This window comes from Pygocentrus nattereri, chromosome 23 (genome assembly GCF_015220715.1).
Source record: "Pygocentrus nattereri isolate fPygNat1 chromosome 23, fPygNat1.pri, whole genome shotgun sequence".
Taxonomy (NCBI): Eukaryota; Metazoa; Chordata; class Actinopteri; order Characiformes; family Serrasalmidae; genus Pygocentrus; species Pygocentrus nattereri.
The window spans coordinates 29,799,783-29,816,970 of NC_051233.1; the positions used below are offsets into that span (position 1 = coordinate 29,799,783).

Consider the following 17,188-nt stretch of genomic DNA (forward strand, 5'->3'; position numbering starts at 1 on the left):
TTGGGTCATTATAGGGAACACTCCCTTTGTTAGCGATGATCTCACTCGAACTGACTCACTACTTTCGGATTTGAACCAATGGTACTTTCCAAAAAATCAAGTTTGCCCAGGTTTCCCCGAATGTAATTAATATGCAAAGCCATGTTTTGTGTCTTTAGTTTATACAGGAGCTATGAGGTATAATGTAACCTCAAATAGACTTGTATTCTGATACTGTATCACCTACTGTTATCTATACAAATGGGCAAAAGTAATTATGCAATGTCACCAGGAAAAAACAGTATATTGTAGCAGCCTGCTACTAACTGGCGCTGGCCTCTTGATGCCCGTAAGGCATGACCATGCTGAGGGCTGCACAAGGAGGATCATGAGAGGCGCACGACCTCCAGAAAGAGGGACTATTTGTGTTACTTAAATTGTTGTTTGACTGTTGAAAGCTTGTGGTAGATGCATATTGTGTTGTCAGAGAGTGGATATAGTTAGTTAGTGTGGGTTGGTGGTCACCAAGAGCATTGTAAGTGTCTTTCTGGCCTGGTATTTAACAAAGAGCATTTCTCTATGTCGACGCTACAATATGTTGGGTCTCACTTCATTTGGATATTTGAACATCTGTAGATAATCTTTCGTGCCCTATAGATGCTCTACAGATGTTCAAGTTGTTAAAAACCTCTGTTGAACCTCGGTTGATGCTAAATAGTGGTGGGGTTAGAGGATTTGGCCCAGGGTTAAGGCTGGCTTTAGGTTTTGGGTTGAGGTTAAGGTTTGGGTTTGGATTAGAGCAGGTTTAGAGTTAAAGACAAATGTGGTCAGTTTAGTAGATATTTAGTTGAACATAACTTGAGAGTAAATTGACTACAAAGTGTCTAAAGTGGACAATCCAAATAAAGTGTTTGCATATGTCGTGTTTTGGATGCTGGTGATGAGCCTGCAGGGTGGCCAGCTAAACCAGCACTAGACATGGACTGCATGCTGATCTCTGCTGGGTTTTTGCTTGTTTGTTTGTTTGTTTAGCAAAGTTGTGTTCCTCCCTATCGAGACTTTAAGTAATCTCAAGCACGAGCTCTGATCACTTGTTAGCTACGTTAGCCTCTAGTGCAAAACTGAAGAAGCAACCTTCAGACACCAAATATGTGCTGAATAAACGACTCTCGTGTTGAATTGAGGGGATTTTTAAAAAAATTTTTTTGCTGAATGAAAGTTTCAAAATGATTCTCTCTCACCTGAGAGCGGCTCTCTGCGTTTGACCGGCGACTCCTCCTCGGGGCTCTCCCGCTCGGCCTCCTGCGAGTCGCGGTTTGTTAGCGAGTCTCCCCTGAGCTTACCGAGGCTGCGCAGGAACGAGGGACGCCGGTGGGCGTCTTCATCATCCTCACCGTTCAAATCTCCCACAGGGAGACTCTCCCTCCGCTCACTCTTCTTCTTCCGACCCGCCAGCCTGCAGGGAAAGAGAGAGAAGGAGACGGTGAGACTAACGGCTGACTAAACTGGAAGGACACGATAATCTTACAATCCGAGGAAAGAGCAATGAAACATTCCGTCAAAGGAGAAAGACAGAAACAGAGAAATGAAGGTGTCGAGAAATCAAATTTGCACTATTTTTAGTTACGTACTGGAGCAATGAGGCTAATGTAGCAAGCTTATACCACCAATTAGCATCATGCTAATTGTTGTCATCTCAAACAGGCTTGCTTAGCTGCTTTTTGACACCGTATAACATTTTGTCCATGTTTATAGATAACAGTATGTCTACAGTGCCAAAAACCACAGAAGCAAGACTGTTTGCGAAGACGTAGTTCTTAGCATGATGCTAATTGGTTACAATTGGATGCAATTAGCATCATGCTAAGTACTACGTCATCGCAAACAGTCTTGCTTCTGTGGTTTTTGACACTGTATAACATACTATTATCTATTGACATGGCCTAAAGTACATCAGCATAGCCAAATTAGCAGTAGCAGCCATACTGAAAACTAATTCTGCTTCACTTTTGTGCGAGTTTGTAATCGTACTTCCTCTGAAAGTACATAATTACGCTTATTTCGAGACGCGGTGTGCACCATGCTAATTGTGATGCTGATGACTTGTTCCAGTGGAGCTCCAGTAGAAAGCTAAAGAAGGAGATGCGTCTTGGTCGATCAGTTACAGTTGCAAACGCATAAAGTTGACTTTTCCAACTATTGCTAAGGTGTTTCAGGTACGGCAAATGGAGCTGCTGGAACTTGGTGTCATTAACCCAAAACCTCTCCCCTCCCCAGCTTGTACCCACTGTAGATACAATTCATTCCTTATGGTTCTTCTTGGCTCAGGAGCAGCTCCCGAGGTGTGTCTTCTTTAGCCATGTCCTGAATGACTCCATAAGAATTAATTAAACTCCCGCAGGGGTTGCCGGACATGACCTGAGGATTTTCATTGTGTCCATCCCGTGAAACAGTTTTCTGTGTATTATAAATAAATAGACGGATGTGTGTTTGTGTGTTTATAATGTGAGGGAGACAGTGACTCGGCCCACCAGCTATTCACCCCTTAATGCTGCAGACTGCGAGGAACAATGAGGCTGGTATTAATAGCCCCCCAGTCTTTCCACTGTGTGATACAACACACACACACACACACACACACACACCTTTCAAGCACTTTCTGCTTAAAAAACACATAAACACATTCACAGACTGGTAATATGGCAAAACAGCTATATTACATAAGCGACATGTTTCAGCTAAACGGCCTTAATTTGTGCAACTGAAAATGATCGTTCTGGAACAAATTTTAATGAGCTGTGACTTTTTAGAGGTTGTGAAATAAGCATGTCTGTCTCCAACATCCAAGCAGGCACACTCTGCCCGTCGAAAGTGCACATTCCTTCTGTTGAAATGAAAATTTTCTCATGTTTACTTTTCAGTGAAGCGATTAAAATATCTGCAAAGGTTTGGGGAGCATAGTAATGCTACCTGCTAATATTAGTTACATTAGGATTTGCGTTCATCAGAGTTTGTCAGTACATGTAAAAATCACTGTTATCAGGAAAAAAAATCATATTTTTTTCAAGAAACAATGTCATTGTACCTTATAGAAAGCATGCAAAACACTGAGGCTTGAATCCTGATTTGTTACTGAGATATAGAGACCAAAGATGTTGCATGGCCTTATTTCTTCCCTAAAATAAACAGAACACGTTCTAATAAAATATAATTATTCATACTATTTGTCTGTGATTTGAGGGGTATTTAACTACCAAAGCAGAATAAACAGAGATTCATGCTTCCCACTGTACATTTTGCCCAATAGCTCCAGAAAAAGAAACTGAATAAATAACTTTGGCCCTCTATTTCTCCACACAGAAGCGCAGATCTTTAAAGCTTTTGACTTTATTATTCATATCACAGAACACTTTTGGCAACTAGGCAACAGTTTTATAGTAATGCAGGCTTCTGATTTATGAACTGGTAAAAAAAAAGAAATCACATCATGCATTTCTAGTAACATTATTTTTTTAATTATTAAGTTAATCTGAGGTGGTGAGACGCTTAAAATCTGGTTTGAGGCAAATTTACCCCCAAGATTTCTTTATATAAACTGGGCAAAATAATGATTTGACAGTTTTATTTTCCAAATGGTTGTTAAAAGCACATATTGGAAATTTTTGGGCTTAAACTTAATAAAAGTTACTAATACTGTTACAAATAATTAATAATGAATACTTAATGCAGGCTAGCAGCCATCCTGATGAAATGGAAAATGGCTGATTAATATAATCAGATAAAATATTTATATCTCCATACCTCATATCTCCATTTTTGTTGTTTTTCAGTTTTTTTATATAATTTGAAAGTACCCACTGTCCAATACATTATGTGTAAATTTCATGATGGATGGACCAAAAGAAATGACCCAAAATGACTTGAGGGTAAAAGTCTGATTACATCGACTTTCATGGAAGTAGCGGATATTTTTTCCTTCTCCTGTAAAGTTCTCATTTTGGAAATACGAGGTTTTGTTCCAGAAACAATGATACAGTGCAAGAACAAATGTCTAGAAAGAAGTTGAACGATCTCATAATGTTCTTTTGACAAACTCACAAAGAGAAATATTAGATTCATTGACATTTCAGATGTTTTTCGCTCGCTAATAAATCTTTTTTGCAGTGTAGTTTGTAAATCCCACACGTTCCTATCATACAAACATGTTCCCTCAGTGCTGCTGAGGAGAAGAAATACACGCTTCAGCTGAGGGACCTTCAAACAGGCCGACATTGCCTTTTATGGCTACTGAGAACAGAGGGTAATATCTTAGGTTACTGTAGACCAACAAACCTCAGCAGGGTCATGATTTCCTCAGATGCTCTGCGGTGATTCTTCTTCTTCTTCTTCTCTTTCCCTGAAGTGGGCGCGGCCGGAAGGGTGGAGCTCCGCAGGTTTCGCCCAGTGATGCGCAGGCCCTTGCTGAGTTTGCCCAGCGTCTTCACGGTGGACGAGCTGCAGATGCGTTCCAATGTCCCTCTGAGAGGCAAGCTTCCTTTTGACCTGTCAGTGATCTTCGACCCTCCGTGCAGCTCGGCGTTCACCTCGTTCTCCAGCGCCTCACCTTCTCGTGACGACATCACCTCATTGAAGCCCATGTCTGGATCCATGTCCTCAAAGGGGTTGAGGCTGGATGGGGGCAGGATGAGCTCGCCGTTGCCAAGGTTACTCTGCAGGTTGATCTCGCCGTTGCTGTGGTTACTCTTCAGCACCATCTCGGCGTTGTCATGGTTACTCTTGGACCTGCCAGGCAGCTTCTTCAGGATGGGCATTATGGCTCTTAAAAGGTTACTACTGAAAAATAAAAATGGGCAGCAGAAACAACGGTGAAAACTTTCACAAATAATCAACCTTGTAAACCATCTGTTTTCTGTTGGTCCATTCATCGTGAAATGTTCATGCAATGTAAAGGTTTACATGAGACAGGCAGTAGTCATATTTCTGCTTTGCAACCAGCCAATAAACTCACAGAGTAAAGTAATATAAAGAAGTAATATAAGAAATATAAAACTCAAACTTCATACCATGGCATTTTTTAAAAACACTGCACCACTTCATCTGAAAATATGAACATGCATAATCTAGAAAATGAAGAATATTTAAATCCTTCAAAAGTGTTTTGCTGCGTCGCTTATTTCCGGTACCACCGTCTGTTTTCATACATACTCAGACTAAGAAATACGAAAGAAATCAGAGTAAGACTTTACATGGACTGAGAAATCTGATTACTAAGCTAAAATCTCTCTTTATCAGATTTCCTAATCAGACTTCTAGACCTTACTATCTAAGAAACCGGAGTGTGCTGTTTACATGACCATTTGAATAATCAGGTAACTGCAAAAATCCAATTATGATCAGATTATTGAGTGCATGTAAACACACTCAGTGACAATATGGACATGGAATCCTCAGAGACCCGTATAGATATAAACTGTCCAACACTTACATTTAAACTTTTAGACAGCTTTATACCAACTCAAGTAAATTACTTGTGCTCCCTGCATTGATAAACTATCACAATTTGTAGAGCAGGATGCAGTTGACTTATAACTCACTCGCTCACATTTAGCTGCCTGATGATTCTCCACAAGGGGAAACCAGTAGCTTTTAGTTTGCATCATTGAAAGAGATTTTTGAAAATCTTGGTTGGATTAGAATAATTGTAAGAATTTGCATGTTGTACTGAAAAAGAGGTTATTTTCTTTTAAAAACAATAGTTGAACAGAAACGTTTTGGTGCTAGATAGAACTAGCTTTTTATCCATTTGGCCATGTGAAGAACCATTGCATGCATTCCAGTTGTTGTTTTAGTGTCCATGGTTCTATGTGGATTCCTGACCTTTACTAAGGAACCCTTGAAGCACCATTTCTAAGAGCATACAGGACACTTACAATAACATCATAATCCTCAGATGTCTAATGTTAAAGCTGTGTAACCCCAGGCTAAAGCAGTGAGGCTGCTCATTAAGTGCTGATAGAAAGGTGAGGGGGAAGCACATTCCACAAAGCCCATAACTCTAATTGGGCCACCGCACAGTGGCTGCACATTCCCACGTGTATTTATAGCCCATTCCAAGCCTCGCAGCATTTCCGCATTTTTCCATCGCCTTGACTGCTTGTGGAGGTCCACATTAGGCTTAGTTTAAATTCAATTACATTCACTTGGGCCAAATTCAGTTTTATTAGATGCAATTTTATTAGACGTTGACCGGCATTTGATTCAGGCAAACAAAACGGTTGTACTTTTGTCCACTTTGCTTTACATCTAGCATGTTTTTGCTACATGCAGTATATATTCAAAAGTTTGCTGCTCATCTGGTGTTTCTTCTGAAAGTAAGGTGATTAATCGGTGCAGTAACAGCCTCTACTCTTCTGGGGAGGCTTTACACTAGATGTTGGAACATTGCTGTGAGGATTTGATTGAGCATTAGTGAGGTCTGACTGTAGTATTGATTGCTCTGGATCACTCCAACTCATCCCAAAGGTATTGGATGGAGCTCCATCACTCCAGAGAAGAATCCGGCTCCAGTGCTCCACTCTCAGTGTTTAGTGGTGTTTATACCCTTCTAGCCCACATTGGCATTGGGCATGGTAACCTTAGGCTCATGGGAAGCTGAATCAGAGCGTCCCATTATATTGGTTAGTGCCTTTCTATATACAAGCTTAGTGTCAGTAGTGCACCTTAAAGTAGCTGATGTCAATAAGGAGGCCGTCCGCATACTTTTGGACATGTAGTGTATGGGCTAGTCTTCAGTGTATGATGAATTTTGTCAGAATTTAATGGATGGTCTGCAGATTTTTCCACATGCAGCTCTTTCATTTGCATTGGAAATGGATGAAACGATGGGAATGACTCAATATTATTACTACTAATATTATTATTTCTATTGCATTATTTCTTTCTTATAATTCAAACCTGCCCTAACCGCCTGAATCTGGTCCACGTTAAGTGTTCTGTATCCTGCCTCCGTGTCTCATTGTTCACAGGGTTCCGGTGTGAGGGCTCACGCTAAGTGCATTAGCATTGTTAGCGTGTGTTGGCTTGGACAGCGGCACGAGGCCAGCAGAGCGAGAACAGCTTCCTTTCACAGTCTTTTTTCATCGAGAGGTCCTTTGACCCGCTGAGAGTGATCAGGCACCTGACAGTTATTAAAAACCGCAAGTTCCATTGTTGAGGTAGATAATAAATACAGGACAAAAGCTCCACTGTTCTATCGTCATCGTCATAACCAGAGAAAGTAATGGGTCGAATGCTATTACATTTCTATCATAATGGTCGTCTAAAGATTTGGGCCTTGACAAAAATCCTTTTCTCCCTCTTTGAGGAAGTTTTTGAAATGATTTTTCCAGATATAGATCCAAGATATGGCCCAAATCCCACTTCCAGGGTTAAGAAACTTGATTAGACCACTGTTTTTTAGGGGTCAACTTTCTTGATTCATTTCTATTTTTGATCAGCTTTCATGGACATGTAATATTTTATTTAATTTTTTTGTTCCATATTGTTTTAAATAACTGTTTTGTAGCACTTTGGGTTAAGGAAAACTTGACTATAAATGGAATTTGATGTTATTATTATTATTATTATTATTATGAATGGAGCAATGCAGTATTCTCAATATAATGTGCTATTATCTCCAACTTATAATGACTGATAAAGAACAAAATAGAAAAAACTTTTGGAGCAAAACTTCATATCTCCAAAACAGTAACTTTACAGTAGAAAGACAAAACTGTAGTATCTTTCAAAGTAAGATAAAGTAAAGATTTTTTAGACTGTTTATAATGGTCCATTCATTATGACATTGACATAGTGTGAACAGCTGCCTGCATTGTTTTTTTAATTGTTATTAATATATATATATATATATATATATATATATATATATATATATATATATATATATATATATATATAAATCTTGTTCTTTGCTGGGACTCTTTTACTGGATTATAGTTGCAGCAACGCCTACCCATTGACTTCTGTTATAATTGTGTTAGAAAGTCAGCTAGAAAGTGATTGAGTGAGTGAATAAGGAAGCAAGTGAGGGAGTGAGATGTACAGAGAAGTATGGGTACTGTGTCAAATCTCAATCAAAAGAAGAAGTTTAGAGCCAAGAACATGGACATCAAAAAGCAGTAGATGAAAAGCAAAAAGGAAATGTTTAAACAGATTTAACAGACACAACCTTTTCATTGAAACAGCTCTGATGCTCTTCATGAGCTGTGCAAACTACAACTACTTTGAAGGTCTGGGGTTCAAAAATGATTCAAAGCTACAGAGCAAATGTGACTCCTAACAACCACCTGGAAGACCTGACACCAAAACTGCCTCATCAGATAAGCAGCACTTAAAGCTTCCATCTTTGAGAGAGAGGAGAAAATCAAGCTGCTTCAGATCTGAAAACATCCACAGGTGTTTCTGTCCATCCTTCCACTGTGAGAAGACCACTCAGTGCTGTGGGTCTGAAAGGACGTGTAGCTGTTCAAGAAGAACCTCACTGAGAAAAGGAGACGGACACATCAAACAAAGAAACTGGACAATGGACTGACCACCCCAGAGTCCAGACCTCAACACCACTGAACGTGTTTGATTATTTGGATCGTAAGAAGCAGAAAATGTTAAACCAACTTCTAAGACTGAGCTTTGAAGGTGTGTCTGCAGATTCTTTGAGAACCTGAAAGTGACTCTCTTGAAAACAATGGAAACTCACTAAACACTGAAAATATATGATACATTTAGTTGTTTTACATTAAATGTATGTTTTCCTGATACGGACTAAAAACAACTTGCAATTAATGGATGTTCTGAGTGGAAAAATCTCAGTACAGTAACTGAATAAGAGGACAGCTATTCAATTTCAACTGATGAAAGTACAATTGTTCCAAAATAATACCTAACTATAGTCACGAAGCACAACAGAGCGAAAGAGAGGCAGGGAGGGAGGGAATAAATGAGAGAATGAGTTACAAGCAATTAAAGAGGAACCATTCATTAAAAAGTTCTACATAATTCAATGGTTAAGATGTGAAGAGAGTCGTTCAGAGTGGTTTGGTGTGAAACGTTCTGTTCTAGAGAACCTTGCTGAGTCAGAATGGTTCACAGTGGTGGTGATAGGAACCAGGCATCCACATCTAAAAGCTCCCTCACAGAAGTGTATTACACCAAAAGGCTATGAATACGCTGATTTATCCCCAAGACATTGTTTTATGACAGGTTTGTGATAAAGTTTTATTAAAGTTTTCCTAAAACATCCATTTATTAGGGCATTGTGAGGCAAAATAGTTCCCAAAGGAAACTTCAGCTTTTCTACTATTTTGCCACCATTAATATTACATATAAAACACATACGGGGTGTAAATAAAATGGCTGTATTTGTGTTGTAGACATGGTGATCCCTGGTTCCCAACACCACCACTGTGAAGAAATCTGAGATAAGTTTCACTACAATGAATCATTTCACATCAAACCACTCTGAATGACATTGTATACATCACAATCACAGAAGTATGCATGAATTCTGAAAAATTGGTGGAATTTCCCTTTAAGAGGTGCTTCGCTTCTAGAACAGTTGCTCCAAAACATTTCTGATGTCTGATCTGTTAACAGTATAGCTCAGATATAGTTTGCATGCACAATGTAAGTAGATTTGATACCGTAATATTATATAACTCTAATATACATCACATGCTTTGGAGACAGAGAAAGGAAAATTGATTTGATCTATGAGTCGTGTGTGTATTTATCCGAGATCAGCTTGGTTCCCGGTTTGCGTGGCTTGTTTAGGTTTTGCCTGTGTTTGTCGGACGCTGGAGCTGCATCCTCTTCCAATATTTGCATCTGTTGTTAGCGCAGCAGTGCCGCAGGAAACCCGCCTCATAAATATTACAGTCTTGGGAGGAAACGGCTGTTTATTTGTCTGGTAATATGTATGTGTTAAGGACAGTTCTAACTAAACACTGCCGATTTGTGAATTCCTGGGTTTGGCTTGGCACAGCGCTGTGCAAGTGGTTCAGTTCAACTAATAAATTACAAACAGGGACTGCTGCAATCAGATTTTAAAGACTTCCAAGGCCAGAGGTGCCAAGACGTTGTATAATACAACTGCCAATTGACTCTAAAAAAGTGTGGCAGGCCATTAGATACAGCTATAGAGTGTGTGGCCACTGAATATGTACAAGCATAATGAGGACACACACATGAAAACACATTGTATTCATGGGGACCTACCCTTTTTTAAAAAATAAAGGTACCAAAAAGGATACTTTGCACCAGTGATGGATTACTAATTGGGCCACTGGGGGCAGTGCCCAGGGGTCTCTAACTGTCAGGGGTCTTGAAGGGGACCTCAGACCACAAGGGTTGAGGTGACTGAAACATTAGACCAGGCATGTCAAACTGGGGACCTTCCAGGCCAAAAGGCTGTGGATATTAATGTTTACCCTCATCTATCACTGAATTCAGTTCATGAAGGCCTTGCTAATTAGCTGATAGGCTGAATCTGTTGTGGTTAGTGAGGCAGTGTGCTGAAGTCTGCAGTGTTTAGGCCTGCGAGGAATGGAGTCTGACACGTGCATTAGACAAACCCTTGAGTATGTACACATGTCTAAATAAGTGAAGTTTTCTATTTCCAATTATTATTTACTTATGGAAGGTTGTTTTTGCCATTCGAATGGCATGTTTACTCTTCCATTTGTCGGACTACTTCTGTTTTGCATTATGACTTGATTCAAATCGTAATCAAAAATAATCAGATCTTACACAAACACTGTTATGAAGTAGACACAATAGGATACTGCACATTAATATGGCTACTTTTGTTTGTTTTCACAACAAAAACAACAAATTTCCAGTGTTGCTCAAAGTAGATATAAACACAACATAAAATATTGTTTAATCTAGTTATTGTTGGAGTGCAGAGAGGCCTCCAAATTCACTCATGGGCATCGGAAAAAACATTATTGTCTCTCTTGCTTTGTGCAAACATCTTAGCTAATGAACTACATCTCTGTAATGGGTAAAATGTAAATATGATGTTATTTCTTTAAAAAGCCTATAAAAAGTCTTAATGTATTACAATTTGACTATCCATTTGGGGACCTTAGGTCCTCATAAGCATATAAATACAAGCACAAAGAAGCATTTAAGAACATCAGTGTTTCCCCACACAGGCTAGAGTTAAAGTCCCCCCTGAGTACATTTTTATCCCATTTTAACAAATTAAATTTTTTGTGGTTATATATAATAATATGAAAATATGAAATGCAATATCAGTTGCTTGAGTTTCAACACTTCTGTGGTTCACTGCTTCACTCCCGTCACTACTAGAACATCCCCACCTGGCCCCTGTGTCCCCCCACCAAGGTTAATTTCAGACCTGTGGGAAACGCCACTCGCTTAATGTGACATGTGTTGAACAGATGCTATTTTAAGTGTTAACACCTACACACAGAGTTGTGTGTACACACCTGCTGACCGTGCAGGAAGTTCTCTCCTGACCAGACAGAAGTGTGTGTCCTGTGGTCAGCGTGTGTTCATTCATTCATATTTCAACACATACTCTGCCGGGCAAAACTACACATACACGTATATACATATTCACACACGGTCAGTGAGGAAAAGGCCAGGCCACAGAATACAGAGTGTGTCTGGCACACTGAGTGCTTTGGTGTGGTGGTCAGTGCATGTTAGCAAATACAGGGACTTCAGGAACCCCAGTGGTCAGAACAGCTGTAAATTCAGGAATGCAGAGTTACATAAAAAGACAGGGGAGTCCCCGATAACGTGCATACACTACATAAAGGGAGTGAGAGGTGATGGGTCAACGTTTGTGTTGAGTTAGAGAGGGAATGGACAGCACTGCAGGGCAGAAATGAAGATTTGACTCAGCGACTCAGATGCATGTTGACTAACTCAGAACTCAGACTCGCCCTTAAAGTCATTGAACAACATTAAAAAATCATTAAAAATTATTACAAAAATAAATGTTAAGCTAAACATCCATGAAAGTCTCTTCTCTGGCTACCTTTTTTTGGGTGGTCAGTAAATTTTTTATGATTACAACAGGTTACATAAGGCATATACAGCACCAAGATGACAGCATACCAATCGTGGAGTTGGCCATGTCTGAAAGTGCATGCAAGCAAGATTACATACATCAACAAGAACACAGGTTAACATAAACCCAACAGCCAATGCAACATTTTCCTTTCCTCATAAATACATGTGTCCACTCTTTACAAACACATTTACCCCAAAATAATAGACAAATTCAAATCAGACAGCTGAAATGTAAATAACAATAAAAAAAACAGAAAAAGTATCCAGGCTAAAGCGTACTGACACAGTACTAAGAGATGATACGACCACTGGCATGCAGTTTATTGACTTAAACTGTTCCCTTTATTGTTAAGCCTGTCATTGTTGTTCAATATGTATAATGTTACTGTGAAGTGAGGAAAAAGGTTTTGTTGCCCTGAGGCAACATCGTGCAGTGGTTTCTATGTTTTTTCAGCAGGGCTGCTATACAGAAAAGTGAGGTAACATGTGCATATTAGCTGGACAGTCACCCTCAAAGTTTACACTGAGGCTTCTAGTTAGCAAACCTAGTAATGTTACCTTTAACTTATGTTGTCTCTAACTTAAGCTGTTATACTTGAACATTTCTACACTCTTTGCTTCCAAAGTCTCTCAAACAGTACATTAAATAAATAAATAAATAAATAAATAAATAAATAAATACTTTATATATATATATATATATATATATATATATATATATTTGTTTGGGGGTTTTTTTGTGGGGGGGGGGTCGTTTTGCTCCATCTTGCTCAAGAAAGTACGTTTTGTGTTACGTCATTTTTAATCCCTGCCCCTTTCTCCGCTTTATCAGATGTGCACTCTTCTCCATCTTTCATCAGCTTTCTCCTCCCTCTGTACTCTCTGTACTGATAGTGTAGCTAACAGGTAGATCCCATCACAGACTTTGAGCTCCATTTACCTTACAGAACCACTTCATAGGTATAACATTACAGACTGTAGCTGTCACGGCACAGTTTATCATCTCCCCTCCTACCCCTTTCATCACTGGCCAGGGTCACAGCTGGCCAATGTTATTTAGGTGGAGCTACCAGGTTGAGGTTTCTAAGAAAGTGAACAGTGAGTCTACGCTGAGAGTTAAACTGACCTCTGAACAGCATTTTCCACCAAAACAATGTTGGACCTGTTGTGTGGGAGATGACTGAAAACAGATTGCTGTTGTTGATTACAGCACTTAACTACGGGCAGATCGGCAAACTACTCAAGTGACTCTTTGCCCTGTTTTATACTGTTGTTTTTGCTCATTTATTTAATCGATGTATTACATTTTTGAGGACACTGTGAAAAGACTCAAGTGCAGACCTCTAGGACGACCTGAACTTAGCTATTTCTTCAGTAGAGCACAACCATAAAGCATAACCATTGTGTAAATTTTCCCACTATGATGCTGTATGTTGATTTCTACTGTGATCTCCACAGATCATCATGCACCTGAGAATAGACTTCATTTCATTAAACTGTGCAGAAACGCTGAGTATTTGTACGACAATAACATCAAATGAGTTGATTTCTCAGGAGGGTTCATCTGGGAGTGCAGCTCAAAGCTTGATTTGAATTAATTAACTGAATAAGTGGGAACATCAGTTTTTTTTCTGGAGAATGTGATTTTCAGGAGACAGAAAAAGAAAGTTCAATATACCAATCAACCACAAAATTTTTATTTATTCTGCATTTTTTAATACCGATTCTGTAAGCACTTCACTGGATCCAATTTTAAATGTAGATTTTTTTAAAAATAGTTTTAAATTCAATTTAAAATTTCAGTTTCAACCTTGAAATTAAATATAAATTTCTACAACTGCTGAGTTAATTTTTTTATCCAAACATCGTTTTGTTTTTTTTTTTTTCTACAAACTTTTTTCATTGCCATTTAATTCCATTTTCAAGATACAGAATATAAAAATTTTCCCTTTTAAGTAAACAGATTAGAAAAATGTAAACAGTTCAGGTCAAAAGTGTAAAAATGAAAATCGTAGCTGTGCTTTTTATTAAATGAAGTTGTTTTGCTTTGTGTCTTTGTTTGTTTTACACTAAACAAAGTCTCAGTAGAAAATACCCACTGAAACTAAACACATCCAAGCTTAAATTGTGGGGACTAAACCATGAAAAGTTCAATACAGGTTAAAAGCAGCACCTGTAGGCGCCTGTCCTCATGATTTTTCAGCCCTGTACTGCATTTATAATGTTACTGATTTAAACAGTGAATTTAACCCTAGAGAGAGACACTCTTCAACTACACTTAGTGTCACTGGTCACTTAAGCAGCTGATTTAATAATAAAATGCAGGTACACATACGAGGTCTTACCTTTAGCTGTGATGGACAGGCGCCTCACTGCAATGCCATTCCAGTGTGCATGGAGAGAGAGTGTGTGTTCATGCGTGTGTGTGTTTGAGGTGTTGGAGTGTTCTGGAGGAATGTTGAACGCTGTCGCTCAGTTTGCTACCAGATGATGATGCGTTATCCTGAGGAAACAGAGACACCCTCCTTAAACAAACACACACACACACACACACACACACACACAAACACTAGTACACACATGCATAAAGTCATACATACACTGTTAGACACACAAACACACACACACACACACGCTCACTCATACATACACTGTTAGGCACACAAACACACACGCACACACACACAAACACTAGTACACACACGTATAAACTCATACACACACTGTTAGACACACAAACACACACTCAAACACACACATATACACTGTTAGACACACAAACACACACACTCATACATACACTGTTAGACACACAAACACACACTCACACACACACACACTCATACATACACTGTTAGACACACAAACACACACTCAAACACACACATATACAATGTTAGACACACAAACACACACACACTCATACATACACTGTTAGACACACAAACACGTTCCCACACACTCACCCAAACACTAGTACACACATGCATGCACCTATACATACACTGTTAGACACACAAACACACACTCACACACACTCACCCAAACACATTCATACATACACTGTTAGACACACAAACACACTCACACAAACATTAGTACACACGCCTACACTCATACATACTCTGTTAGATACACACACACACATACACACACACAGATAAACATAGTTATACACTTATATCTCAACACACAAACCATTACAAACATATAAGCACACTGTTATACATATAAACATACATATATACATATATATACAGACACCATCAAACAACCCTTAATTTCCCTTTTGTTTAAAGAGTGAATTCTGTTTCAATTCTGCTTTTTTCTATTTAATTTAATGTTCATCTGCATTCTTCACTCCACTGAATTCAGCATTCAGGCCAATTTGATATCCTATTCTGCTTTTAAATTATACTCCATTTAATAATCCATCTAATTTATGACCCTTTTATCATTCTTTTCACGGGGAGCCTAAACTTTTTGTCTTGGGGGGCCAGCTGTGTTCATTGGTGGGCCCAGTTCATAAAGACAGCACAATACAAATAAAGAAGAGAGGCAGGTTTAAATCGACTGTTTAGAAATGCATTTCATTATATAACATTTTGTTATTAAATAATTCAAGCATGCAATTTTTAAAGAAAACAAGAGTTTCATAAGGTTTACATAACAGTATAAAACATCATTATTCTCTCATTGGATGAGGGGGTGGGGTCAGGCCACTTTGTGGTGGGCCAAATCAAACATCCTCACAGGCCAAAATGGACAGCCCGGTTCTCTCCTACATCACATTCCATTAATATTCATATAATATTTTATGTAATATTTCATTAGCTAGGGCGGCACGGTGCCTCACAGTGAGAAGGGCCTGGGTTCGGGTGACCAGAGTTCTCCCCGTGTCTGCGTGGGTTTCCTCCGGGTTCTCCGGTTTCCTCCCACAGTCCAAAGACATGCAGTCAGGCCGATTGGACATGCTAAATTGCCCCTGGGTGTGAGGGTGTGAGTGACTGTCTGCCCTGCGATGGACTGCCGACCTGTCCAGGGTGTATCCTGCCTTCCGCCCGATGACCACTGGGATAGGCTCCAGCACCCCCCCTGAGGGAAAAGCCTTAGAAAATGGATGGATGGATTTCATTAGATCACTTTTAATATTCCGTCTAATTTACTATCTACTCTAAAGGGAAATTCCACTGATGTTTTTTGTGGATTTCTGCATAATTAACCCTTTAAAATCCCAGGCTGAATACATACTGGCTGATTGTTCAGCAACTACAGCGACTTCAGTACAAACTGGCTGAGCTGTTCTCAGGCTATAGAAGCATGTAATAAAACGTTGGGCCTGCTGGTTAAATGGGTTACTGGGTTAAATAGTTAAGGTGTAAAGGTTCCAATCAAGGAGTCGGTTTCTCCACATATAACCCATTTCCCACCAGACTTTCACACTGTATTCTGTTTAATGAGAAATGCTTACATAACATGAAATACGATGCATCCAACATGCATTTTAGTTTATGCTACTGAGAGTAAATCAGTGCTGTTTCTTGACAGTGACAAGAGCTTCAGATGGCGTGAAAACAGGCGGAGATTAATAAACAGTGTAATAAAACTTTTATTGGGATTTAGGAAAAGCTTTGCTGGAATCCGAATACCTGCCCAGCTTCAGTTTGTGGTTGACGAGAAGGTTCTGAAAAGCTTTTTGTCCTAGTCTGCCCTCTGGTGGTCACCAGAAGACAGTGCATGAGGAAGACAGGCTGAAGTGTGCAAAAGAACTGCAAACCATTTACCCATATGGTGGAAACCAGCAGGGCCACCAAGGGCCTCCATGAAAAGACAGATTAAGTATACTGTACATACTGATGGTAAATAAGATGTGCTGAAATACATACATACACTATATTGCCAAAAGTATTCCCTCATCTGCCTTCACACGCATATGAACTTCAGTGAGATCCCATTCCTAATCCATAGGGTTTAATATGATGTCCGGCCACCCTTTCACCCTTCGGTTTGTGACCTAAAGCTCAAGTGTATTTGGTTTATGCAGCAGGACAGTGATCTGAAACACACAAGCAAGTCCACCTCTGAGTGGCTTGAAAGAAAGATACTTGAA

The 17,188-nt window shown here is 39.3% G+C and overlaps 1 protein-coding gene across 2 annotated transcripts in view; it reads right to left on the reverse strand.

The window, feature by feature from the left end:
- exoc3l2a (exocyst complex component 3-like 2a) overlaps window positions 1-14,546 on the reverse strand; it is a 32,828-nt gene extending 18,282 nt beyond the window's left edge. The window contains exons 1-3 of one of the 2 annotated variants that reach the window (XM_017724983.2): window positions 14,424-14,521; window positions 4,312-4,809; window positions 1,221-1,435 (exon numbers count right to left, since the gene is read on the reverse strand). In XM_017724983.2, coding sequence (XP_017580472.2) covers window positions 1,221-1,435; window positions 4,312-4,790 — 694 coding nt within the window. In that variant the 5' untranslated portion in view covers window positions 4,791-4,809; window positions 14,424-14,521. Of the gene's footprint in view, window positions 1-1,220; window positions 1,436-4,311; window positions 4,813-14,423 lie in introns of both variants that reach the window. The other variant, XM_017724982.2, reaches the window with a different exon arrangement.
- Between the last annotated feature and the right edge of the window lie 2,642 nt (window positions 14,547-17,188).